The following is a 27,770-nucleotide window of genomic DNA, read 5'->3' as shown; positions in this document are numbered from 1 at the left end:
GGCTCCTTTGCCTCTGCCCACACTGATTTTGTACAATTTTCTCTAGCTCTTCTCACCTGGCCTGTGCCAGCACTCTGCAGCTCCCTCCCCACTGAATACTCTTCCTTGCATGCTTCTTTTAAAACTTTTATTCAACAATATAGAATTCTTTTAATTGTAGTCTAGAACTGTCCATGACGATACTACATCCCCTGCAACCCCCATGTCCTGGAAGAGACAGGCACAAGCTGACTAACCATGGTCCATCAGAGGTTGGGGGGGGAACAGCTGGAACAGAGGAAGGAACGACTAACCAACAACTGCTTTGCACACCCTTCACATTTCCACGTTTTCTGGGTCAGGAAGAGCTCAACAAGGAAACAGAGGCAGAAGAACCTTTAACAGTCGGAGGGAAGGGCTGCGGTCACAGCGAGGCGAGTGCCGTCCAGCCAGGCGTGCGCCCCGCTCTGAGCCCCGCCCGCGCCGCGCAGTCCGCCCGCCGCCGCTCCACCGCGCCGATGGCACGTGGGGTTTGGTTCTCATTCTGCTTATGGAAAATTGGGAGCAACAGCATCGGACCTGAGGAGAGACGGGAGGAGGGAAGTGAGCGTCTGCCAGCTCAACACGGAGCTCCTCCAGCGCCGTGGTGAGGCCATGGCTGGGCACGCTGCCCCATGCTGCCACCCCAGCCCAGCCATGGCCCTCTGGATGTGGGGACAGCAGGGGAACCTCAGCCCGCTTTGAAGGGGCCAGAAAGGAAGGCAGGGCTGAGCAAGGCAAGAGACAGATGCAGTCCAGCAAAGCAGAACTGTCACAGACACCCAGACACAAGTTTGGGCTTCTTTTTCCATGACCTACTGTTTTGAGTTTCCCTCCACGACCACAAGCACCTCCCATCATTCCACTGAAAGCTCCCATCATGCCCAGCACTCTTGCAACAGACAAGCTGGCAAAGCTGCTTACTGCACGTTTCCTGCTGCATCCCTCAGTGGCTGCTGGGGCAAAAACTGAGCCTTTCCTCTTACAAGGCACTCAGCCAAACCCATGCTCTACCTCTGCTAGAAAGCTGGAGCCAGGCTGAAAGGCCAGGAACATGCACTAGGACTCTCCTAACTTTCTCCAGGAGAAAGCAGATGATCCATTCCTCTAACTTCCTAGGGACAAAGCTCTCCTCCCCAGCTCCTGGCTGTCCCTATGGCCAGGAGCAGGCTTTGCTAAGGTCCAGAGGAGAGAAGGATTTCCTTCTCTGAGTGCTGGAAGAGCCACTGGCTGCAGAGATGAACTGGCACAAGCTGCAGTGCCCACTGCCCTGGGAACAGGAGACTCCACACCCTCCTTGCTCCCAGACTACTCTTGCTCAGCTGCTGTTTCCCTCCAGGATGAATCTGTCACAGCTCATCCAATCCTAGAGCTGGGGTAGGATTGTGGGGAGATAAGGGGCAGGTTGTTCCAGCCTGCTTACTGCAACCAGGGAAAGCCATTTCAGTCTCTGGAAGAGCAACTCTTCCTCTGCTTGAGGGTACCAGGAAATAATTTCTGACGCAGGTTTACAAAATAGATACTTCCCCAAGCAACACCTTGAAATTTCACCATCAGGTTCAGACACTGTCAAGCATTTATATGCAGCACACTCATACACAGTGGTCAACAGTGTTCACCTATCAAAGTTCCCCCACTCAACCCATTTTTCTTCTCCCCACTTCTTCTGCCTTGCCCCTCCAGATGCTGGGAATGCCAACACCCAAGAGCTGTAAAACAGACAAGCTTCTCCCATAGCAACTTGAACAGGCCATGAGAAACATCCACTTCTCAATGGAGCAGTTCAACAGATATTTAAAGTCACTTCAAAACACAATATTAAACCCCCAAACCAACCCTGCTGGTATTGGCACAGAATAAGAGCACAAGAGACTCCCCTGCCCCTGAGGCTAACCAGCCAGGAGGGTGGGCAGAGGCAAGGAGGAGGCTGGAACATTGACCAATGCCTTCAGCAGCCTCTGCAGGAGAGCAAAGGTTAGCGAGGCCCTGTGGGATAGCAGCAACCACAGGCTGCTCCTCAGCCCAGACACCCAGGACAGTCCCCATGTCCCCAGGTGAAGGAAACAGCTACTCCCTACTCAGCACATCTTTAGACAAAGCCATCCACCCAGGCTGAAAGCAGACAAGCATGGGGTACACAGGTGGAGAATCCCAATTTCCAGCTGTGCACTGGGGACCTGGTCTGAGCCACCAGGTCACAGCAGAGTCAGGTGTGTCCCTCAGGCAGTGCCTGTTTGAGGCAGTGGAGCACCAGAGCTGAGCCCCACGCTGTGCCCAAACCCTCACACCTCCCCTGCGGCCCCTTGGCAGTGGAGACAATCTGCCCCAGAGAAACTTGCAGTGCTGACAGCAGGAAGAACTGCAACCAAAGACTGAATGAGACACCCCAAAAAAACACAGACAAGAGGAGCTGGAAGAGCTGACCTGCCCTTCTGGAGGAGACAAGGCCTCCAGCTCTCAGGCCTTCTGGCTATCCCATAGATTTGAGACGGCAGACGTTCAGACGTATAGATATTTATTGGTTTCAGTGAATTATACAAATGGATTGACCTGCTGTCGATGCCAATAGAACTTTATTGGAATATGGAATGTAAACAGATGTTTCAAATAGAAACATTGCAACCTTATAAAAAATTAACTATTTCAACAATGCCGCAGAAGGAAATTCTGTGTTTAGGTGCTGGTGGGAAAACACTATCTCCAGCGTCTAGGTTTGAGTGTCACCAGAACCACTTGATGAAGTTACACACAGAACAAGTAGAGGAGGCAACTGTGAATTGTGGGGCTATAAAGCCATCGAGGGATCTGATGAAAGAACCCATAAGATGAACCCCCCACCCCCCAACAGGATCGGCACCCCAGAATTCAACAAACGGCTGACTTTGTTAAAACACTGCGTGGGATCCCAAGGCCTGGATCAGTAGCTGCACAGCCCCCGCCCTGACGCCGCTGTTTGTTGATCCTCCCCCCTCCCTGTGCTCTCCTCCCCGGCCTCCTCTCCACTCCTCCATCCTGCGGTGCTGGATTGAACCGCTCCAGAGCTGTGCTCTGGCACAAGTCTGCGTCTGGCACGAATTCTCATGGGAGCCACGTCATGAGGTACGTGGTTGCACACCTATCACAAGAAATCTTGCAACACTGACTTTCCTGAGCTCGGTGGGAAAGTCTGGATAGTCCCTCCCCTCTCCTGCCACAAGAGCAGCCCTCACATTCACAAGTTTCCAAAGCAGGTCTATTGAGTTTCTTCTCAGAGCGAGCCTTTGTCAAACACACTGGAGGGGGGGATCTCCTCTCCCCAGCAACTCGGATCAGTGCCTTCGTTTTAATGCTCCAAACCAATCCCGAGATGCTGCTGGGTTTGTGGGTTGTTTTTTGTCGAACTCCCCCTCCCTCCCCCCAACCACCCCGGCATTCACAATTGAAACTGGAATTCAAGGGCCAAATTCAAGCCCAGAGTGAGCAGTAAAGACTTGGACCTCAAAACAGAGTTGCACCTGCTGACCCCCAGCCTGAATTTGGTTCATTCAGAGTCTACAAGTCAGAAAGGCAAGTTCAGAAAGAGGCATGCTAAGGGCTGATGGTAGAACGACCAATTTGTCCCCACCAGCGTGGTGGGGAAGGCTGGACTGAGAAGGAAGAGAAGGATCCATAGAGATGTGAACCAGAATCAGTTGTGTGGAGCCCTGGGGATATCACTACATATTTAGCTCTTGCAAGACCATTTGCCCAGGGCTTTGGTACCACAGGGTTAGAGTTACATTAACCACAACCACCAGAGAGGAACTGAGGTTTAAGACCCCCCCCAAGGTTAGATTTCTGCCGAGTATAAAGGGGAGGGGAAGAAGGGGGGGGTCCTTGGTTCTTTTCCCTTCACTGTGTGACCGAAGGTTTTGCTTTTATTTGTAAACATCTTGAATTACCCGTCGTTTTCCAGTCCTCATCGTGCTGTTGTCATGCCACTGGAGAGCACAGCATTTTCTGAGCTGGGCTGGGACTGCTCCTTCACCACTGGATCTGCAGGAGACAGACCAGGCAGGAAAAGGAAACAGTACTTAATAAAGCGGAAGCTCCACCCAGGCAAATCCTTTCAGAGAAACTGCCCTCAAAACCCATGGAGCTGCTAAGGCTTTTGCAGAGTGGGGAGCCAAAATTTACCCCCACAACTCCATCTCTGCTGGCCCCAGCTACTCCACAGACTCACAGAAATAGGGGTGATCCATTGCCTCCTTGGCAGTCAGCCTCTGTTGATGGTCATATCGCAGCAGCTTGTCCAGGAGGTCAAGGACTTCAGGACTGACCAGGTGTCTGTTCTCACTGTGGATGAAGTTCTCCCAGCGCTTCCGGGAATGCCTGCAAAGGGACCAGCTGTCACTGCACAGCACTACCCCAATGTCCCATGGCAATCACCTGCCACCAGCCACTCCTGAGTATAGCTGGCTGTGATCAACAGCCCACAGCTCTTCCTTGCACAAGCTACTGCCCAGCAAATACCTGCCAAAGGTGGAAAATCCTCCTCCTTATGTGCACAATCATATGGATCTCCTGTGCCAGCAAAGGCACAACATTGTACATTCCTTTCTGTCTACAGGGACTAGACAACATGACAGCATGTGGCAGCAGTGTGACACCCTTGAGACCAGAACTGCTCTGGCTTGCCAGCCAGCCTCAGAGAAGCTGTCCTCACCATTCCATCCATTCCACTTGTTCTTTACAGAAATCTCAACTGGAAGACTCTGAGCCACTCAGCCCACACTTAATTGCAATGTCTACATCTCCACTTTAAGGACGTGAAAAAGCAGGAGAGAGAAGAACTAGGGGATGGCTCATGAATCATGGGAGAGACAAAAGGAAAGAGTCTACATTTCAGTGACTTTCTGAGAAAACATGAGCAGCTAGATGTGAAGCCTGCAAGCAGCACTGTTATCCAGAATACAGAGCAGACCTGAGAGTGCCTCAAGGGTACAGACATCAATTTATCTCCCTCTCTGTGCTTACAAGGAAAAACAAGGCAGCATTTCACTTCTCCACTTACTGGCCCAGGATGTCGTTGAAGTGTGGGTCCAGTTCTATGTGGTACTTCTTGAGATACCCATACAGCTCATCTGTGCCCAGGACCTTTGCAATGCGAACCAGCTGGAACAAAAGGCAAGGTCAGAGAGCAGAAGGGCAGCCCACCACTCCTTAGCAGAGGCAGAGCTGCCCAAATCTAAGAGCCCTCCTTCTGGAAACATCCCAGACAGAAGGAGCTTCTCCCTTGAAACTTGCTTTCGCAATACCTGCAGAAAACAAGTTTGCTACATGTGGCAGCAAAATCACAGATGGCTTAACCAAACATGTAGCAGCATCCTCCCAAGCCTGGCAGTCCCATCACCAGAGCCTCCCCACTATACACACAGAGATGAACTGGGGACAAACTTTTCACAAAGTAAGCCAGGTAGCAATGTCTTTACTTGGTCATAATTGTCCTGGCCGTGGAAGAAGGGCTCCTTTCGGAAGATCATGCTTGCCAGCATACAGCCTAAACTCCACATGTCTAAGCTGTAGTCATACATCTGAGGGAGAAAAGGAGAAGCTGTCAGAAAAGGCACACTCACCACAGCCTGGTTCCCCACCAGCACAGGCAGCCTCAGCCTTTGCACTTCACAGCCAGCCTCTCTCCAACCCAGGCAATGCTCTGACAGGCAAAACCAGACAACCCAAAGGTGGCTAAAATGCAGCCACAAGTGTTATCACTGGATAGCAAGGAGGAGACAGACTCTTACTTGGTAGTCCACAAGGAGCTCTGGTCCTTTGAAGTACCTGGAGGCCACACGGACGTTGTATTCCTGAGCTGGGTGGTAGAACTCGGCCAGACCCCAGTCTATGAGCCGCAGCTGAACGGGCAATAGAGACACAGAGTCATCACCAGGGGTGCAGGCCAAACCTCAATCCCCTGATGCAAGTCTGGAGCCCAGGGTGGAGGGAGCCCCTCTACAGACAGCAGATACTCTCAGAAGTTCTCTGATTGGGTTGTTCCCTTTCCCCTAACATCAGCTGGTGGGGCAAAGCCCAGCTTGGAGAGCTCCACTGCCTTCTGAGTCCAAGCACACTGACTGCTGGGCAGCTGGCTCCTTACTACCACCATCAGGTCCTTGAGTACTAGGGAACAGGCAAAAGTCTTATCCCACTGTTTAAAAGGGCTGGGCTGAAGGCAGTGTTGATTTTTCCTGGGGACTGAGAGCAGAAAATGGGGTAGAGTGGCTCAGCACATCCTGCAGGCAGACCATCTCCACAGCTGCAGGGATGGACAACCTGCTTACTAGGGAAGGATTCCAGTAAGATATTCCCTTCCTTAGATACCTTGCCTTGCCTGTACAGCCACTGCTAATTGACTGAGAGGGACCTGTGGACCAGCAACTAGCTGCTTGACACAAACTCCAGCACAACCCCCTGTGCTGCCCATTTCCTGTGGTCTAACCAGCACAACCAGCAGTGAGAAGTCATGGACTCCCACTGATGTGCTGCCCTGTGGGATTTTGACCATCTCCTGGTGGTGGAGGGGAGCCAGTAAAGAAAGGTTAGAGGAGTATGTGCAGCTGCCAGGGCTATGGGTACAAAGGTACAAAGGCAGCAGAGTTTCAAGTTTCCCTGGAAAATGCCTGCTTGTAAGCCCTGGTGTCACAGTACCTTTTTCTGTTGGTGGTCTATCATGACGTTGTGGGGTTTGACATCCCTGTGCATGATTCCCATGCTGTGACAGTAATCCAGGGCCTGGCAGACACACACACACACACACATTAGACATGGCTGTAACCACAGGCACAGCATTACCAATGTAACAGACAGTTCTCAGCCAGAAGCAAGAGTCCACAAGAAGTGCCATACCCCTGGCACATGAAACAAGCAGTTTCAGGTCTTATGCTGCACATGATAAAGTGACAAGCTGGCAACAAGACTATATGGACCTTGTGCCTTACTGCAGTCACAGGTGTTCCCTGCACAGCTGTTGAAGAACACAATGCAGAGAGGTGTCTAAGTGACAAGCCCACTGCTCCCACCTGGGTAGCCCTGTGCTTCCTAGGTCATGGCTCTCTTCCCTAGAAAGGGAATGATTCCTGCATGCATATGGCCTTCCAGTGAGGCTTTCCACTTGATCACAAAACACACTCAAACTAGAAAGTCACCTCTGCCTTGTTGATTTAAGCCAAACAGCACTTAAAATAGGAGAGTATAGCACATGAGGGAGAGCAAAGCTGCTTCAAGCTTGTAGGTAGGAGCACATATAAGCTCCCCAGCTCCATGACCTTGCTCCACTTGCCCCCCCAACACAGCTGTTCCCTTGAGCAAGGGGGTGAGAATGTTGTTTTCCCATCTCCAAGGGGAGGGAGATCCATCCATCAACATCTATCAGATGCTATGGCATCTCCAGCAGCACAGAAAGAGGGTACAGGCTGCAGTCATTCAATATCCAAGACATCAGTGCCAGGGAAGCAACACTGTCCTTGGGCCTGTGCCACAGTGGGAAGCAAGGAGGGAACAACTTCCATAACAGCAAAGCCTCAGAACAGCCCTGCAGTGACATGTGGCCTCACAGCCCACAGGACTCACAGCAAACAGTGGTCATGGATCTCCAGCCCAGGACATGTGTAACAGGTTACACAAACTGCTTCCAGGGATGAAGCTCTTCTACTGTCTTGTGTTGCCAAGGCTCAAGGAATATCTGAACTTCATCACCCCTCCCATCCTAATCCCAGGCTGCCTTAGGCTCACTCCCAACATCCCACAGGAAGGTCCTTCCCTTGCAGACAGGTGACCAAGCATGGGGATGTAGAGAAGAAAGATTCCTTTGAGCTCACTGAATCTGTTTCAGGAAATCTCCTTCAGTCATCATGTCCTGGAGCACAAAAGGCTTTCCTAGCCTGTCCCACTCATTTCCAGAAGCATGGGAGCTGCAAAGTGCCAGCCCAGAAGTGCCAAGGCCCTGTTAGGACCTGACACAGCCAAGCTGCTGCTCCAGCAGGTCAGTACAGAACAGCCCTGGGATCAGTCAAACCTGACAGCTCTCCCTTGTGCCCTGCTGCCTCCCCTGTCCTGCAGATGGAGACCCCCAAGAGTCAGTGCAGCACATCCCACAGACCAGCCATGGCTCCTTGAGGGAATTTCCATGGGGAAGTGCAAGCTAGGCTAGTTAAGGGGAGGTATTTAGAGCACTCCTCACCTTTCATTAGAGGGGCAAGGAAAGCTTTGGCTGGGAGGTGTCAAAGGGAAATACTGATGTTACATGTAACAGCTGGCATAATTAGTGGGCAGAATTCACCTTCTGGGGCTGTATTTGAATACAGTGGCAGAGGAAAGCCTGGAGCAGCCAATCCTTCTCTTCAGCTCTCCCTGGCATCATAATTCCCCAGCCCTGCCTCAAAGGCCTTGTCCTGGCTCTGGCTGGTTTTCTGGGAGTTGATTTTCCTCACAGCAGCCCAATGGTGCAAGAGACACAGGGAGACCAAGCACAGATCTACCTGGTGATACAATCACAAACACTTCAGACCTCAGAGAATCACAGACTCTTTGGAGGTGACCAAAGGCCCCCAGTTTGGCTGCAATACCTCACGGCAACAAGCCAGGTAACCTGATCTCTTGCCAAGCCTTCCCAGGTTATGAGACTTGGATTCTGCACTGACACAAGAGAAGTAACCTCTCAGCAACAGTGCTCCATGAGCCCCACTACTGCCACTCTTGTTCCTGGTCTCCCCATCCAGACTGTCATGTGTAATGCCACTCACCTTAAGCAGCTCATACATATAAAACCGAATATCAAAGTCTGTCAGGATCTGGTACAGTTGCTGAAACAGATTTGGGGAGGGAGGAAAAAAAAAAGAGAGAAAAAATAAATACTCCAGATTTGGATTAGTTTCATTTCCTGCACCCCACCTGCCTTCAATCATTGACCCCATTCCAGATTCCCTAAGAATGCTACCATTCCTGAGGGTTCTCCTGGTCTCAGACCTGCCAGGAAATCTAGAAAAAGATGCAGGAGCTCCAGCGAAATGTTACTGGCATCATTCAGACTTGTCACAACTTTCCAGCAGGAGATGGGCAGGCTATCTGTCCAAGAGGGACAGAGCAAAAGCTCTGGAGGAGGCACAGACAATTGTGAGTTTGTTTCTGTTGTCAAGTCACTGTAGTGTCTTTGCATGTCAGCACTGACAATAGCATTCAGGGCAGGTGGGCTGGGAGCACATGGGAAGGTGTCTAGGTGCTCAGGATGTGACAGAGAGAGGGAAACATCAATCTAAAGGAGAGTGAGGGTGGGATGCACGAAGAGAGCCAGCAAAGGCTCTCCTCTATCCCAGGGTAAAAGCAAATGCAACTGAAGAGCACAGGAATGCCTGTGGGACCAAGGCACAACTTGAGTTGTGGGGAAGTGCTCACTGCCACCACTCTCCTGGGTCTCCTGTGGCTGCTAATGTGGAAGTGACAGAGCTCCAGGGGGTACTTTAACCTGCCCTGTGCCACCAGCACCACCACAGGAAAACACATCATCCTGCTGCTCCCATACCAGGTCACAGCTGGCCCCAAATTTGTCTTCTGCTCTGTATCTGTCACAGGCCATGGAGTCCGCCCAACCTTGTTGAGCTGTTCTCTCTCCTAGGGAAAGCAAGGCAAGATGCCAGGGCACAGCAAGGAAGGACACTCAGGGCAGCAGTGGGACCAGACCTCTCTGCCCTTTCTTACAAACAAGGATCATCTCACAGCTCAGACAAATCACCAATTGCATCAGCACTGGAGCCCGCTGTCCATCACAGGCACCACTTGGCGGCTTCAGGAAAAATCCCAGAGCAAGGGATTGAAATTCGCATTCCAAAGAAGCAGCTCTGACCCTGGATCCCCTCCAGGCCCATGCTGAGATTCTCAGGTTCCTCCCTTACTGAGGGCCATCTCCAAACAGGCCCTGCCCAGCTCCAAAATCAGAAATCATTTGACAACATACGAGTGTCACTTACACACACGCAGCTTTAACAGCCTCCAGGACACAACTGCATTGGATTCTCATGAGCTGGGGTGATCCTAATGCTTTGGAGCAACCCAGTGAAGCAGACAAGTGAGCAGGGAGCAAAAAAGACATAGCCACAAGCTATAGAGCCATAGCAGGGATGGATTTCCTGACTTGTGCACAACTGATGCAGGATGCAGGGCCAGCAGAGGACAGCTGAGTCCTTCCAGAAGTCTGTTTAAATGGCTTCCTAGGTTACAAACATTGTAAGGAATGTGTAAAATGTCCTTCTGGTATTCACTGCCCTGTTCAACTTCACCTGGCAACATCAATGCACCTGGGGAAGAAGGACAGGATAGGCAGTGGCATTACCAGACTAGACCTCTTTCCCTATTCCCTGGCTCTCTGCCTCTTGCTGCCTGTAAGTGGGAAGGGGATGGAAGGGAGGTCACCAATGTCTTTCTTCTCAAACCAGCAGTGCTGTTGCTTCTCTAGCTCATGGCCTTCGGCACTGGGCCATAATAAGCCCAAACACTGTTGGACAAACAGCATTCAACAGATTTCCCTAGAAGAGCTGCCTGTGAAACCCAGCCCCTCTGACCTCTGTCAGTGCCAAGGCCAGCAGTGTGGCCAGCAGTGCCCAGCTCTGCTCACCACAGGGAACAGTCCCTGCAGGAGCCTGCTCAGCCCTGCAGGCAGCCAGTGAATGCAGACAGCTTTGAAGGACAGAGCCAAGGTTTCCACTGCAAGTGGCTCCTGCACAGCAGCTGCCACAAGGAGGCTTTGACAGTGGGCTCCAAATCCCCTTTGCCCAGCCTAGCAGGGCAGGACAGACACCTCCTTTGCAGACATGCCCTGTGCTCTGCTCTTACAGCTGTCTCTGTGGAGTAGAATTATCAGAGACATCACTGTGGGGATCACTCAGACTCAGCTCAAACATCTGCTCAGCACTCAGGATCCCGCAAGGCCTTAGAGACCTGGGCTGGTCTCCTTTCTCCATACAGAGCACTAGGAAAGGCCAAACCCACCCACAGGCAGCCACTGCCCCTCTCCAGCTTTCGGTGATATTTTGGCACACATCACATAACCAATCATAAACAAATCCCATCAGTGCCTGAGGAGGCAGAGACACTTCCCCCACCATGGGGCTGACAGGAGTTAAATGCTTATTCCTCTCCCTTGAGTGAGCAACACAGCTGGCTACGTGCAGGAAGCAGCATCTGCAGAGCAACAGGGTGGCTGTGAGGAGAGACACTGCTTTGGGGTGCAGGGCAGCAGCAAAAAAAAAGAAAAGGAAAACAGTTCCCAAAGCATCCAGTCTTGGCAGCCACACAAGGGAGAAATCTTTTGTACTTCTGCATTGCTTATGCAGGGCAACAACAATTTTTTAAACAAACCCTAGATGTACAATGCACACACATTTCACAACAACTGGGTCTGAAAAGTCACCTAAGTGCAGGTGAAATGGAAGACTTGACTCAAAAGCCCACTGTATCCACAACTCCATGTGGCTGAACATCCTGAACAACCTTCCACTGCTCACCTTTCTCACCCATCTCATCTTCAGCTCCAAACCTGCTAGAGCAAATCCAACCCAGAACTGCTCCTTGAGACTTGTCTCTGTCCCCTTCTTTCCTAAGGGATTTTCCTCTTTGGGGCAGTGAAAGGCACAGTACCAGGTACACTTCCAAAATACCTGAGAGCTGACAGTGGCTGAAGTGCAGGCGTCTCATTTCTAATTTGAAACCAATTAGCAAAAGACATTTAATTTCACTGATGGTTCCTCAGTTGCATGTGGCTCTGCAGTGCAGCTTTCATTTAAGGCAAATTACTGTGGGGAGCTTGAATGCTCTCAGATGACAAGTAATGCAGCAGGTCTGAGGAGAAACACTAACCCTGTACATAAGCTGCTGTCCTCACATAGCAGAATACATATCCAGTCTGGCTCCAGCTCATCCTCCCAGCAGGTACAGTGCTGTCACTTCCAGAAGGGACCCAGACAGGTAATTTAAGAAAATGTAATCAGCTCTGGGGAGGTATCACCTAAGTCTCCTGTTTATACCCTAATTTAAGAATAGTGAAATAAAAGCTTGTGCTTCTGATCTGGGATTGTCCACAGCCACAGCTACAGAGAGCTGAGGAAACCCAGCAGCCACTGCCATGGGTGCACTGACATGAACAATGTTCTATTTGAACAGGCAAAGGGGTCAAAGTATGAGCATCAAAGCAAAATATAATAATGCTGAAGGAAAGGAACTTCCAGAAAGGAGACAACTGAGCAGACATCCAAACTGTTGAGCAACTACTGCCAATAGGACAGAGAAAAATAAAATCCTGTGGAGAGGTCAGCAACCAGCTGCTGCCTGTAAAATGTGCCACCAGGAGCTAAGGCCTCCCAGCCTTCACTACAGTAGGAAGATCAACCAGGACTGCAAACACTGCAGCAGCATTTCCTCTCCAGGGCTGCCAGCAGGGCACAGCTCTCAGCCACACAAGGTGCCCTGGGAACCCCTCACACACCCTGAAGGTGATGTGCCAGCCAGATGCTGGTTCAGTGCTGCTGAACCCAGATGTCAACACAGAGATGGGCACATCAGCAGCAGCCACATCCAAACAGAAAGAAGAGGTCCCTGTCACCTGGATTAGCTCATGTGGCACTCAACTCCAGCAGAACTTGGCTGCCCAAGGAGATAAGGACTATGGAGCAGAGGGGACAATAACTGTGTGCTCTCCAGCTGCTACATATGTAGAGGTACAGAGCAAGGTGAGACCTCCAACACAGAGTCTCACGTACTCTGTACTCTCTGCTTGGCATTTCAGAGCAAGGGAAGAGACATCTTGGGAGTTTCTATATAGAAGACACCCACAGGCACCCTCAGTAGAAGCAGCTCTATAATCTGCAATTATTTGCAGCCCCAAGAACCTACTCAAACAGGCAGACAGCTCATGGGAGTGGAGCATGAAACAACCCACACACCCCATACACAGCTAGGGAAATTCAGGTTACAAATAAGCTCTGAGCACAAGAAGCCACACTGCATGCCCTGGGGACACACTTGCATTCCCAAGACAAGTTATTCCTGCCTTGTACCAATCAGCATCAAAAGCATCAATACTTTCTGTCTTGAACTTGTACAGCTGTGAATCTGGACTTCCCCAAGGAGCCAGGCTTTCTCCCAGGAGCCTAGAAAAGTCTGCTGCAAGCTCATGGAGTTGTTTCTAATGCAAAAGCAGAGCAGAGCACTGCCACTTCTGCAGTGGCCAGTCCAATGCTCCTTAGTGCTGCAGCAGTGCCTAGCCTGGCTCTCCATGTGGCCAAAGGAACATGGACTCTGAGCCCAGCATTTTTCAGTTAAGAGTCCCTACTGGCCACCAGCCTCAATGTACTGCTGAACACTCCCCTTTATGAACACATTTCAGTTTCTGGGGGATATCCTTGAGGATAATTTTTTCCTCTAAGGACACAACAGTGGAGTAATCATACTTTGACTTGGAGACACACAAAACAATCCTCAGCAAGGTGCACCACTGCTTGGGCAATGTAGCTTATCTCAAGACAAGTATTAAAAATCAAAATCAATGAAATAATTAAAAAGTCACTAAATAGAAAGTTAAAAACTTCTAGGACCAGCCTCACAAGGAGGCTGTGGGTCACAGGAGAAGCACAGGGACACATTCCCAGTACACAAGGCTCTGGCACAGCCCAGCTGATGTCAACAAAGCCCAGGCAAACCAAACCTGCTTTAATTAGCCCTGAAAGGTCACCACAGAGCACTCCTCTCATGGCTGTTTACTAGATGGAGGCAATACTTCTCTCCCCACCCAGAGCTGTCAGGGCAGATGCTGCTGCAAGTTTCTGTTATTGGTGCTCCTGCAATGTATCTCTACATGAGATCAAACAGCACTCAGACCTCCACTGCAGCATGGCTGCAGCTCTGGCTACACACACACATCCCACCCTGCAGCATCCAGCTCAGCAGGCCCACTCCAGAGGGACACAAACTACATGTGCTGCCCCTCAGCATGCAGGGCTGCAGGAGCTGGTCTCTGAGCCAGCTGCCTCCTTTATAACTAACACCAGCCCAAGATTCTTCTCTAGGTGTTTGGTACATCTGCCTCCTACAAAACCTGTACCTACATAAGGATCCAGGACAGAGAGGAAGTAAAAAACACCATCCCATAACATGGAATGAAAGAGATGCCTGAATGGTGCAGGAGGGATGACTGCTGGCTTTCTAATTGCAACTGCTCAATTAATTCTCCACCACTGACTGAGTAACTTGGGGTAAAGGCTCACATGGGGGAAGCAAAGATACCATTAAAATAGGTGTGGCTGCTAATTACAGATCCCTTTTGTCTTTTTGGAAGCAAAGGCAGCTGTAGCTGCACTCAGAAGGACCCTCATTTTGGGAACAGTAATATCCCTTGGAGCCCCCTGACATCAAAAGAGCCAGGAAATGTGCTGCAGCCTCAGACAAGGGAAAAAAGCTCTTAATATGTATTCAAGAATGTTCAATCCCCCACTACCAGTGGCAGTGGGAGATGAGCTCTCCAGCCTCTGCCACCCCACAGTCCCCAGGTCTGAAAGATTCCAGAATAAACCAGTGTCACCAGGTCCATCAACTGAACTGCTGTAAACAGAGCACTACAGCTCAGGGATTAACTTGGGCTGAATATATAGCACAGCAGTGATTACTAAATTGAGAGAGGAGTAAGAATATCTAACCTGTTGACCTTACTCCTCAGAGTTGGGACATTCAGTACACAAACCTTTTATGCCTTTTCATCTAGAGCCCATTAATAGGTTTCTGATTTACATGGAGAAAGAAAAGCAAAGCTGACAATTGTGGAAACTCTAAATTCCCCCCACAGCTCCTGAGGATTATCTGTAAATCACAGCACTTTAGAAAAATGGGAAGCCTCTCTCCTCCACTCAGGAACACTCACCTTAAAATCTGTGTTATTGATGTACTCAAACACCAGAGCAGGGGTCTTTGACTGCAAGAGAGAGAAAGTCATGGTTTAAAATACACACTTGACCTTTCTTTGGCTCCAAGAGACCTGAGAAAGCCTTTGCTTCCTGCCCAGCCCTCACTAGGAGAGCAAGGTGAGAGCAGAACATGGAAAGTGCAGCCCTGCTTATACCCCACACACTGAGCACCAACTTGGCATTTTGGCCAGCACTGCTCCCCTCCTCATGGAACAGAGAGAGCACTGGGTGAGGTAAAATGTGTCACCAGGTGCCAAGGCCTCCCAGCCTTCCTCTCAGGAGAAAGGTCAGCCAGCATTGCCAACACTGCAGCAGCATTTCCTCTCCAGGGCTGCCAGCAGACCAGGGGTCACAGCCCTCAGCCAGCTGCCAGTCAGAGAAAACTCCCCAGGAATGGGGTAATTGTGGCAGTGCAGACCATGACATGACTGCTGGTCACTGGGTAGGACAGCAACCAGGAGGATTAAAGTGCTTAGTGTCCCTGGCTGGTACTTAGGTTCCAGATGCCAGACAAGCTAGAAGGCTACAGGCTCTACTTTCTTACAGAAAATTTGTAGGACTTCAAATCTTCCCCCATCAACTGTGGCAACTCACAGAGGACACAGAAAGGGTATTGAAGAGTCTGGGGAACATGGAAAGGAAGAGGAGCCCATCCAAACCAAGCAGCCTGTGCCTTCAGAGGGAAGGCAATCCCAGCACACACCCCCAACACAGGCACCTACCACCGGATCCTTGACAGTGTCAATCAGATTAATGATGTTGGTGCCACCGCGGAGATTCTCCAGAATCTTAACCTCGCGTTTTATCTTCTTTTTCTTCACTGGCTTAAATAGACAAAAGAAATTAGAAGTGAGAGTCCTTTCAGAAATTCACACTGATTTCTGCCACTGGAACATATCACCTCCTCTCCTCTCTCTCTGCTCCCACCCTCACATGGGAGTGTTTTTAGCACCAAACAGGAAACAGACACCTTGCACGAATTAGGATTTCCCTCTCATCCATGAAACCTTCCCACACATCAGGGGGACAATCAAACCACTGCAGACAAACAAAACTGTGACTCCAGTAACTGTGGTTAAAAGCACCTTGGACTGCTATGTGGTAACCTCAGCATACTGAGTCATGTTGTGCATTCAGAGCCACAGGACAAGCATGGTGGACCTACCTATGCTTTTGTTTACCAGCACTAACCAGTCTTTCACTTTTCAGCCTGTTTCCCAACCTCTACTTTAATCCCATGAAACAATAACCTGAGTCTCCAACACCAAGATTACTTGTAAGCTCAGACACTGTTGTGCCTCACTTGCAACCACCTCAAATGCACAGAGCCAAGTGCACTGCATGTCATTGCATCCATAACCATGATTACTTTTAAAGCTTAAAGACATTTTAAACAGTTGTGACTCCTCCTCTAATCTGCTCAGTCTCAGGAGCCCTCTTTGCAAAGTAAGCTGTTCTCTGGACATCCCCCTGTGGAGAGTGACAAAGAACAGCTGCTCCCAAGGCAGAGGCTCAGAGCTTGAGTTGGCTTTTACACTCTGCTGATCCAGTGGTTCACTTCAATGCAGATGATCGTTTCTGTAACTCATCCACTCCCAGGACAACCCTAGCTCTGTGCCTGCTGGAAAGGAAAGGCAGCTTAGAGCAGATAAGAGGTGAGACTTTTTTAATGAGCCTTGGCTATTGATCAGTATGGGCAGCACCAGCTGCAAGTCACCAAGTCTAGCAGTCCTTCATTCCATAGCTGAAACATCCCCTCCTGCCCCACCAGTACCACTAAAAAGAACTGTAGAGACATCTTGCAGGGACTGGTAAAGCCCTTTGCTGGTAAAGCCCCATCTCTGAGGCTGCTGATGAAAATACTCCTCTCTAAACTTTTAGCTTTCTAAAACATTAATCATCTGGCACTGAATCTGGTGTGTGTGGAGGGGTGTGATGAGGAATGGCAAAGGTATGAGGCACCTTCCCAAAGTAACACACATTAGCAGATGTCTGTGTGAAGGAGCCACAGGAGCTCAACAGTTTGTGCTCACCACCTCACCTCTGCCATCTCCCACTTCTATGATGGCCACAGAGTGTTGATGGGACAACTCATACATGCCTTACAGCATATCCAAGGCAATCCCTGATTTCAGACCCCTGGCAGAAATGTATGAGCAGACAGGAGAAGGAACAGAAGGTTTTATATAGTGGGAAAATATGGCGTTTATGTAAGTGATAAAATATGCTGCCTTTCCAAGCTCTTCAGGTGGCTGAAACCTTCAGATTCGAATCCTGCTCTTCTCCTTTTGCAAGTTAAAAGGCATGAGCTAGACTTTAAAGCCAAAAGATGAGAATCTCAGCCTGAAGCAAAGTGCCAAAAATAACACCAATGCCAGCACAGGGAACGTCAGCACCTCATAAAGCCACTGTGGAAAATGGCAGCAAGGCCACAGCAGCTGTCAGAGCTGCAGGGATGTGGGGCTGGGCTTGCTGGGGAGTGGCCACCAACAGCCCCAGGGCAGCACCCACACAACACTGGAGCTCCTGGGAGCTTGGACAGAAAGGGACAACCAGCCAGAGCAGGGGCATGAAAACCAGCTAGAGGGAGGGCTACATTTTGGAACCTGAGAAGAGGATGCTTCATTAGGAGCTAATTTAATTTATGTCAGCATGGAGATGGACACCGCCCTTGTGTCACCCACATGCACAGATCTTACCAGAAGGCCAAGATGGAATTAGAGGATGTAATTTGGTTACTCTGCTTGTCCAATAAGGCAGATGCACACACAAGCTGTTTTCCAAGGAACTTCAAAGAGAAATTGAGGCACTGACATGCTGAAGGTGCTCCCTGAATGGCCTGGCTATGACAGACATGCCTTACAGCCTCTCTGCTGCAACACTTGCACCTGACTGGGAGCTGAAACAGTCCCTGAACACAGCCAAGAGGACCCGAAGCCTGCTTAGAAACAAAACACCTTTTCCTTTGTACTGAAGTTATTTCAGGGGGCTTTTGCATTAGCTAGGTAGGGGGGATATCCCTCTATCCCTCCAAGACTTTCTTTTCTCCTTACTGGGGAAGAAGTTGTCTTCCAGTTACTTCCACATGTTTCTCCTTTTGCAGGATGGAAAAATGATGATCTATGTTATCTGCATCAGAAATCTATCCTAACCCACCACACCCCAAAACACTAAAGCAGACAAAATTAGTGACTTCTAGAAAAAAGTAGAGTAGAAAGTTGGTCTTTTTTTAATTAAATGCCTGCAGATAATCATCACCAGCAGCATCTCTGACATCACCAAGGGAAAACTCTCGGGCAAACACTGTCTCAGCAAGAGGGAGAGATAAAAGGCACTTGCTGTTTGCATTTTTTCCTGCTAAGCTGCAGGACTGCAGAGCTCTGGCCAGGCTGGTGACACCATCCCCACATCAGCTGTGGGCTGGGACAAGGGCCCCACAAGGCTCCAGGCAGGGCTGGGGAGCTGTGCTCAGAGTGTTAGCAGCACATCCTCAGACCTTCTCCCTTGCAGGCAGCAGTGCTCAGAGTGGGGCTTTCCACCACCAGGTAAACAAGGATGAGGCAAAAGAAATGCCACAGGCTGAAGTCATCTTAGAGGAAAAGCTATTGCCTAGCAGTGTCCTCAGAGAGGGCGATGTGGGGGAACAGTTTCCCCATTTCAGTGGTGACTGCTGGCCTACACTCTGTCCTGCACAGCTTCCACCTGCCCAGCCTCACACCACCTCCTACCCACACATCCCACACCACTGCTCCAGCCACAGCTACACACACTCTGTGCTATCCAAGGGACAGCACTGGGGCTCTGCTTTTGCCCAGTAATTGATTCCAAGCTCAAGCTCTTGCACCTGGCAAGTCAAACCCCTTGGTGCAAACCACCCCAGCACATGGCCAGCACTGCACTGGGGTAACTGTTCAAACCAGAGAAACTCTGCTGACTTCCCTCATGTCCCAGAGCCCACACATTTCAGTAGTGCTGAAACCACAGGCAGCAGCAGCAGCATATCAGCCACACACCAGGATTAAGTCTGGGTTGCTACAACTGTCTCTCAGAGTCACCCGATCTGTCTCTCCAAGGATGTTGACTCCAAACACACATGGATTAAATGTGAACTGAAGCTATTATGGCCTCCAACCATCTGCCTCTCCCAGCAGGGATAGCTTCTAAAACACTAGCCCTTGCAGCCAGAGTATTTTTAACAATACTCATTTAAGGCTATTTTATTAAACCAGGCTATGAACAGCAGCATTTCAGGTTGTGCTTCCTACACAGGCCAGTCCTCCTGCACTGGGAGGGGGATTTCCAGCAGAGGAAGGGAGCAGGCACCTTGACAAAATTAAGTGCTCCTGAGTTTGATCTGCCTGTGTTTGCAAGGCAATGTTTTACACAGGTACAGCCTCCAACTCCATCTGTTCCCACGCCAGAGGCATTTCAAAGCTTTCCTCCATGCTGGGATTCTCCAGTGACCAGTATGGGTCAAAGCCTTTCCTTCTGAAAGGGGCTCCAACACATCTTCCCTGCTCTGTGCAAACACCTACTTCCATGAAATCTGTACAAACTTGACAGCTTGGAGACTTCTGTCGCATTTGGTTGAAATTGGCCAACCAGTGCAAAAACTACTGGGGGGAGGAGGGGGAGAAAGGCTGACAGACAGCAGGATTGCATAAGACTCGTTTCCATAGGAAACCAGGCTAAAAGACATGTCTCAGTTTAACCGTGTCTACACGGGGAGGGGTTTAATTACTTCAACTGCATCAGTATCCTTAGAACAACATTACTGTCTAGCACAAACCAGTTTTCCAGTTTCCCAGGAAAATTGCTTCCTTCCTCAGGCAAAATGGAGGTGAGGTGGCTGTAGACTGTGGAGACAAAACACAGAGCTCACGCTGTCCACTCTGCTGAGTGCCCAGAGCAGAGGGACAAGATGATCTCCAGCCACAGAAGGATGGTCTCTGCTGGACCCAGCAGCTCTCACTTGACTATCCCCAACCACCTATCCTTTGGTGGCTGCAGGTTTCCCACCCTACCAGCCAAATGGATAAGGATACTTCAATCCACTTGAAAGTCAGGCAGAAGAGGCAGTGACAGTGACCAGAGCTATCCCAACTCTCTGTGCCCAAATACTGGGGAGCATCATGCAAAGTTATCCCTCTGCAGAGGTCAAAAATGTCACACAATAAGCTTTGCAGTCAGGTAGATCCAGAAGAAAACACTCTGTGACCAAGAGAGCAGATCCTGGGTCATTTTCCACAGGACCATGTAAACTTGCAAGCAGGGAAAGAGTCCAGCTGCAGCAAACAGCAGCTGGGAGAATTAACATTGTTTGCTAAAATAAACCTTTAAATAAAGGACTGCAACCATCACTTCCTGTCTTGAAGAATAAATGGCTGCCTGGTTAAACATCTTTTTTGCTTGGTTTCTAAAGCACTCTTCTGTCAGATGCTCCAGTTCCAGCCTTCCCCCACAACCTGGGGACTCATTGCTTGAATTCATGCAAAGAGAGAAATGAGATTTGTTATCCAAAGTTCTCTACGCATTTTCACACTGTGAAAGAAAAGCAGTGACCAGGAAGGCATGTGAAATATGAGTTAAGTCCAAAGCATAAAAATCATTTTTCATTAGCCCAGAGCAGGCAGCCTGGCAGTGCACACACGCTGCCAGCTGAGGAGCACACGTGCTGCTCTGAAGGAATCCCAGAAGGTGCTGGGTTTTGCCCAGCAGGTGCTCTGAAACAAAACTGGGGTCAGCACAGCAGGAAGGAAGGTTTAGCAGCCAAAAGATACAAATCCATGAGAAACTCAAGTAATGTATTCTACCACCTCATTAAAAAAAAAATCAATTCTTTGCTCACCAAGCCTGAATAGCCTGGAAATACAACGATGTTTCCAGTGAACAAGCAGGGAGATCTGAACACACAACATCCAGGACCAGTGAAAGGCTTGAGCAGCATCCCTATCACAGGCTTTAAACATTTAAAAGCTGGCACTTGAAGCTCATTTGTCTCTAGCAAGTATTATCGAAAGGATCACAATAATCGGCCTATAAAGCCCGACGCCAATTGCTCAATAGGAAAATTGGCTTCAGAGCAGCTCTGCTTATTTTGCCAGACATCAGCTGGGAAACCAAATAATTGTATTCCAAAGAGCTACAAAATCAAGGAGCCCACTTATGTTAACATTCTGTTGGTTGTTTGCATTTTACCACTTCTATTGTGGGAATTCAAACTTTTGTGAGCTGCTCTTGAATTTTAGAAAAGAGGGGGGGAAAACATACCTTAAAACTACAAAAGTACTATTGCTTTTTTAATTCAATAAAACATTCTTAAGTTTGGTAGAATATCCCAGCACCTGTTCTGAAAGCAGTTTCATTCTTTCCTTCAGAATCCTTTTCATTCCAACATGGCACACCCCAAAACAGCCTCCTGGGGCTTCAGAACTGCCCATGATACATCAAGATGCTGCAGACAACTAAAAAGGGGACACATGAAGACCAAGCCCTGATCTCCACCAGCACCACCATTCCACAGGATGGGAATCATTCCTTCAGGCCCCTGTGAATAGACACAATGCTGCTATCTCACCCTTCTCCATTGGTGTTACACCACTACCACAAGAGTCACCAGCTGCATCTCCAGACCTCTGCAAGACACCCAGTACTGTCCCAGTTGGTCTCAGCTCACACAAGGCTGGACTCCAGTAGCCAACTCTGCCAAGCTCGTTGTGGGCAACTGGTGTTTGAAAGAGAAGAGCTGTGTACCCATCTCTCTTGCAAAAGGGCTCATTTCAAGACTGCCAGAGAAGGAAGTGGGCCAGGGGCAGCTGATTCAGTGCATGCAAATGCAGGAGGAGCAAGAGACACAGAGTTACCAGGAGCAGGCATTGAACGGCTTTAGTGGAAGGTCACCCATGCAGTCAAAAGCTCCAGCCTGAGGGACCAACAGCATCCAATTCTATTTCCCTGTGCAATCCCTTCTGCACACCAGCATGAGAGTCATCTCAGCCCCCCTCCAGAACAAGCTGATGTTTGTGGGCTCTCAAGTTTGAGAGACAGAAGAAAACTTACCAGAGCCACCATCACAATTTGGTTCTCTAGTTACTAGAGTGATAACTGGAGCTCAACACTGCCAGGATCTCCTGGTGCCTGGTATAAGCAGCATCTCTGCAGGGTTCATGCAGCCCAAATGGGGAAACAGGGGAAAAACAAAGCCAAACAAACAAGAATGCACTTGTGAAACCATGTACATGGTTGAAATTTCCAGTGCGTGGACTCAGCACAGAGGGACAAAAGCCACCAAAGGAGAAAAAGGCTATTTCATCACTGCTGCAGGACCTCCATCTCACTGGTCCCTCTCCTTGCATCTGCATTCTTCTCCTGCATTCACTCATGGTGTGCCTATGCAGAGTACCTACACAAGGAGACAAAAGAGCCTCTTCTTGATGGGTTTAATGCTTTGCAGGCAAGTAGAGCATACATGGACTCACAGGTGCATCAGGAAAGCAAGACAACTACTGATTCCTGTAGAGACCTGCCAACATGGATGCTGTAATCTTCATCCCTATGGATGGAGGCAGTACAGGAGACTGGGAGGTGGTACAGCCAACACACCTGCACTAACTGCAAGCAACTCAGGAGAACAGCATCATTCCCACTACAAGGTATCACCTGTAGCAGTTACAAGCAATGTGCAAAGTTAGCCTTTGGCTTTTAGAGTGGCAGCTTAAACAATGTTCATATCCTCCAGGAACACTGTTGCCCCAGAAGAGAGGATTTACTTTAAAGGCATGCTGGGAGACATTTTGGAGCTGCATTAGCAGAAAAACGAAATGAGAAGTTCATCAAAGAAACAGCAGAGACTGACCTCAGCAGTCCACCCAAACATCTGTGTGGTAAGATATGGAAGAGCAGAGCTGTGCTTTAGATACCTGCATTGGATGTTGACAACACACGACTCACTGGCAACAAGGATGTGTTCAACTTCTTTGTACATGCTGAGGAATGTCAGGCCTCATCTTGGGAGTCAAACTTTAGCATCAGACTTCAGCAAGACATGAAAGCACGTACAGAACTCTTTGACACACTCCCCCTTCCTGGTGTGGGCTGTCCCAAGGCAGGCAGGAAGCAGGGCCACAGCCGTACCCAGGGCAGCCATATCAAAAAGCCCACAGGACCCTCCAACACCAGCGAGGGACTGGAGCATAGCTGCTGGCTGGTCAGTACAATGCAGAGTCCCCACACTTCAGACCCTTCTCACTCTTTGCTTCCCGAATACACTGAAAGGGGGGAGGGGGGGATTGTCTTCTGCCTCACTGCTCAAGATAAAAGCTTCTGGAAGGTGCTGGGCAGGGGGTGTCTGTGTGGCAAACCAGGCTCCTGCCCCACTACTTTGCATACACCATCATCCTAGACAGTGCATCCTGATGTCCTGCTGCAGTGGAGTGAGAAGCAACCTGTTTGCTTCATTTGCCTTCTTAAAAAAGAGCTGCAGAATTTTCCCAGGAAAAGTGACATTAAGAGCATCACATCTGTAAGGCACTTGATCCAGGAAATGGTAGTCATAGTCGTGTCATTTGCATGATCTTAATTCTCCTTTGCTGATATACATTATGACCATACCTAGCAACATCCCATTTTCCTGCAGGATTATGCCTGGCCCTGCACTTGGGGTAGCAGAACTGAAAGGAAATGCTGGGTAGTGGCCAGGGAAACAGGATACCTTGCTTTATGCAAGGCCAAAAGGCCGAGGGCACTGTGGGACCAACCAGAGCCCTCAGCTCCCTGGCCTTGTCCAAAGCTAAAGTTTTCATGGGCACTCACAAACAATCCAGGCAAGTGGCTGCCCAAAAAGGAAGAGCAGTTATCTCCCTCATGCAGCACTAAACCAGGACCTGTGCTCTAGTCTCAGCTTTGTTGAGGCTAAGGGACTTGCCAAAAGTCACACAGGAAATCTCTGTGGCTCAGTTCTGCATCAAAGGATGATAAAATTTTCTGACCTCCGTGGAGGATGGTACAAGATGTTCAGGTAGTACAGCACCAAAGCAGGAGAAGTATTTGCTATGTGCTAGCTTGATTTCAGTAAGGACAAACTGCTTCAAAGAGCAAAGGCTAGGAAGACAGACCACTGACTTCCCATGAAGCTGAGATATTAAAACAGTGACTCTTGCTAAAACTCACTTTAACACCTAACATAAATTGTACTCTCAAAAAATGTTAAAGAGAAAGGAGCAACTGTGCTAAAGTACTGCATCCATTGCTCAACCATGGTACTTCTCTTTGACCCATTCCTGCATCACACAAAAACCTGAAGACTTTTGATTGCATTTCTCATCTCACAGAATCCAAATTTTTCCCTGCTTAGGAGAAACAGAGACACCCCTTTGCTAAGGCTCCACTGTAGATACATGCAATTATGTTTGCAATTAAGTTTTGAGTCTAGTTACAGGAAACCAGAGGCACTTTCCACAGATCAGAGTGATGTTATTGCCACACTTCACAGGTTTTCATAATGTACACAACGTGGTGCTCTGAAACTCCCTCTTCACTGACCCACTTTCCACTGAGGAGAAAGTTCATCTTTATTTATCTGGACCTTCTGCTTTTCCTTGCTCGCTCACAGGAATGCTGTCTGCATGTTAATGCAAGTGGGGAGAGCCAGGGGAACCAGTGGCAACACCATCCACTTCAAATCTGGGACAATCCAGTCTCCTGCTTGCAGGGCATTAAGGCAACACATTCAGGCCCCAAGGAGAAGGAGCACCCAGCTGCCCTGACATGACTCTTGCCAGCTGACTCACCGTCCAAGGCTGACAGGCTCCCTAGACGTGACAGAGTTCAGCTGCCACAGGAAGAGCAGCATCGCTCCAGGGGAGGCTCTTTGGGCTCGGAAGAGGTGAGGAGCAGGGTTCCTGATGACTCTCCCTGCAGCCTCCTCTCAGCCTCGTGCTGCCTTTCTATGTGGGACAAGACCCAGGATCTCAATAAACCACAGCAGTCCCAAAGAGGCCATTAAGGGCTCCACAGCAGCATGCACAAGTGCAGCTTCCCCAGGCCAGGCACAAGGCCTCTTGCTGTAAAATCCAGCTCTGCACTTGTCAATTGTGACTACTGTCTCACAGCAAAAACTCCTCCTTGCATCTGCTTTAAAAAAGACAAAACCCCAAACCACAAAAAGCATCCAAAGGAGGGGGAGGGACAAACAGCATGCCAGAGGAACCTGGCTTGGCAAGGACAAGTGAAGCTCTCCACTCTTCCTGACGTCAGGCTCAGCCACGGAGGCTCTCCCAAACAGCTCACCTGGCCACCTCCTTGCCCACAGCCAAACCTGGGGTTTGTGTGTGTCCTCCCAGAGGCAGATGGAAGATCATACCTTTCCCAGGAGTACTGGCTGGACAAACCATGACAAGTTCTTTGGGAAGCTAAGGCAGATCCCAAGGAAGCAGGGACAGTGAGAGAATGGGAATGTCAGCAGAGACATGCCAGACATGCTATCTGAGTGGATCTGGTGAATGCCTTAAGGCTACAGCCCTGCAGAGATGCATGTCCTGGAAAGCTGCTCTTCTCAGTGGCTGCAGGGGCACATTAAACTCAGATCCCTCTGCACACTGTGGATGAATGTGTGCCCAAATTCTTAGGACACCCATGGTCAGACACTGGCTCCCACGTGCTCTTGAGGAACAAGTGACAAGTGTTGCTGGTCCAACAAGTGACAGCCACAAGTGTCAGCCAAGCCAGAACCAAACATATTGCAACTCTAACCTTTCATCTCTGTCTTAACTCCCCTGCCTGCCCCAAGATCACCAACACAGAGTGCTGCTAGGACAGTTAGCACAGCTCACTGTTGCTTCAGTGTCAAACACAGTGAGACATGCCCCAAACTACAAGCTCCCAGTGCTGCAGGAAGGTTCCCACAGCCCAACCCCACCACGGCCATCACACCAGCACACAGGTCACCAACGCTGCCAGACTCTGGTAGGTCTCCTTGAGCCCCCTCAAGCTTCCATAGTGTTTATAGTCTGACTGTGATGAAGTTCCTTTCCACATCAGATCCTCTAAAGGACTGAATAAAAAATATTGGTGCTTTTTTAACATCCGAGCATCCCACAGCCTGGCTCTGAAAAGGCCACATGCCGGCTGTCTAGAGGTTAACAGCAGGATTCCCCCCTCCAGGCTTCACATTCCAGTTGAAATGGAAGTCTCTGGGCTGTTTTAGACAGGCATTGCCAGATACGATTTGCCAAACACAGGCAGAACACGCAACGCTGTTCAAATGTCAGGACTCACAGCTCTCCCCCACCAGAGGAACTCTCAGCCCTGAGCTATGCTGGACAAGGAGGGGAGGAGACATCAAAACATCACTACTGCATGCAAGACACCAAATCCATTTCCAAACACACCATCCTAATGTCCTTAAGGAGAAAACAGGAGTTTTAGGGTGAAGAAAGAGATCCAACAGTTCTTTGGCCCCACCAAACCTAATACTCTCTCTCTGGCTCCCAGCTACCACAAGCCTCTACATCATCAACGGGATACTCACCTTGAGGATCTTCACGACGACCCTCTCGTTGTTGGTAATGTTGATGGCCTCAAAGACCTCGCTGTACTTCCCTCGGCCGAGCTTTCGAACCAGCTGGTAGTCGTCCTGATTGCTGCGGGCACCAAGAGAGAGGCGGTGGTGGGGGAAGAGTGGATAACCAACAGGGCAGCAGGCCGGGAGGGGGATCCCTCCCCAGCCTGTCCCCCTGCGCAGCCCCCCGGGGACACCCGGCCCGGGAGCGGGGGATCGGGAACCCTCCCCACGGCCCGAGGCCCTCCCGCGGGACGGAGGGCGGGTCCCCGCACGGCGCTTTACCCCCAGCTCGGGACGTGCGACTCGTAGTCCCAGTACTCGCGGCTCCTCAGGCTGTTCACCTCCGCGTACACCCGCGCCCGGCTGCCGGCGGCCGGGCCGGGCATGGCGGCGCCGGGCGGCGGCTGCAGCAGGAGGAGGAGGAGGGCGCGGGGCCGGCGCGGGAGGCCGGCGAGGCGGGGCGCGGCGCGCAGGAGGGCGGCGGCGGCGGGCGGCAGGGCCAGGCCGGAGCGGGGCGGGGCCGGCCCGGGGGCGGCGGGCGCGGGGCCCGCGGAGCTGCCGAGGCCCGGGCCCGGTGCCGGCGGCTGCAGGCGGGGCCGCCCCGAGCGCCGCGCAGCCAACCCGGAAACGGCAGCGCCGCCGCCGTGCCCGCCCCGCGCCGCGCAGCGCCCCCCGGCGGCCCGGAGGTCCGGCCCCGCCGCTGCTCCCGCCATCGCCCCCGCCCCTCGGGCGCCGCGTCTCGCCGCGCGAACCTCCCCGTGTCCTGTCCCCTGCCCCGTGTCACCGCCCCGCCACACCCTGACACCCCTCTGCAGCCGTGTCACCCGCCCCGCCTCCTCCTGCCTGCGCCATCGCAGCCTGTCACACCCCCGCCACACCCTGACACCCTCCCCACCGTCAGGGTGTCCCTGCGGACACTGTCCCCTCTGCCACCCTCACGACCCCACCTCGGCCTGGTCACACCCCTGTTACACTGTCACCGCATCGCCACCTCCAGTCACTCTCCCTCATTGCTCCTGTCACTCCACCAGCTCTTGCCAGCTCCGAGGGGGATCGTGGGTGAACAAAAGGCTCCCATGTTCTCATGGAACTCGGAGCCGCGGCTGTCTGAGGTGAGGCAGCCCCGCAGGTCACCTGCTCCAAGCACTGGTCACCCAGGGCCGGCTGTCCAGGATCATGTCCAGACAGCTGCTGGACACTCTAAGGATGGAACCTCCACAACCTCCCCGGTC

General features: G+C 50.7%; 1 protein-coding gene across 2 annotated transcripts; it reads right to left on the bottom strand.

Moving 5' to 3' along the window:
* Window positions 1–413: 413 nt before the first annotated feature.
* CSNK2A2 (casein kinase 2 alpha 2) lies at window positions 414–27,158 on the bottom strand. 2 transcript variants are annotated; one of them, XM_079315823.1, is made up of 12 exons: window positions 26,821–27,158; window positions 26,506–26,617; window positions 15,701–15,802; window positions 14,936–14,986; window positions 8,778–8,837; window positions 6,685–6,768; window positions 5,781–5,891; window positions 5,469–5,570; window positions 5,051–5,151; window positions 4,220–4,368; window positions 3,939–4,032; window positions 414–558 (listed from the first exon to the last, which is right to left on the bottom strand). In XM_079315823.1, the coding sequence occupies exons 1-11, from the start codon at window positions 26,922–26,924 to the stop codon at window positions 3,956–3,958; spliced, it is 1,053 nt and encodes a 350-aa protein (XP_079171949.1). In that variant the 5' UTR covers window positions 26,925–27,158; the 3' UTR covers window positions 414–558; window positions 3,939–3,955. The 2 variants fall into 2 exon arrangements, with proteins under 2 accessions (XP_079171949.1, XP_079171948.1); XM_079315822.1 differs by lacking the exon at window positions 414–558 and having other exon boundaries at window positions 2,517–4,032; window positions 26,821–27,060.
* Window positions 27,159–27,770: the final 612 nt, after the last annotated feature.

The sequence above is a fragment of the Erithacus rubecula genome (genome assembly GCF_903797595.1).
Source record: "Erithacus rubecula genome assembly, chromosome: 12".
NCBI lineage: Eukaryota > Metazoa > Chordata > Aves > Passeriformes > Muscicapidae > Erithacus > Erithacus rubecula.
This window is presented reverse-complemented; position numbering and strand designations above follow the sequence as displayed.

Bases quoted from the DNA above. Each gene is read 5' to 3' on its own strand.
- CSNK2A2 (XM_079315823.1), bottom strand. From the start codon at position 26,924: ATGCCCGGCCCGGCCGCCGGCAGCCGGGCGCGGGTGTACGCGGAGGTG. The intron at 8,838-14,935 runs GTGAGTGTTCCT...AATCTGTTTCAG, and splicing joins TCAATAACACAGATTTTAAG to CAACTGTACCAGATCCTGAC. The intron at 5,152-5,468 runs GTAAAGACATTG...CTTTTGTTCCAG, and splicing joins GCCAGGACAATTATGACCAA to CTGGTTCGCATTGCAAAGGT.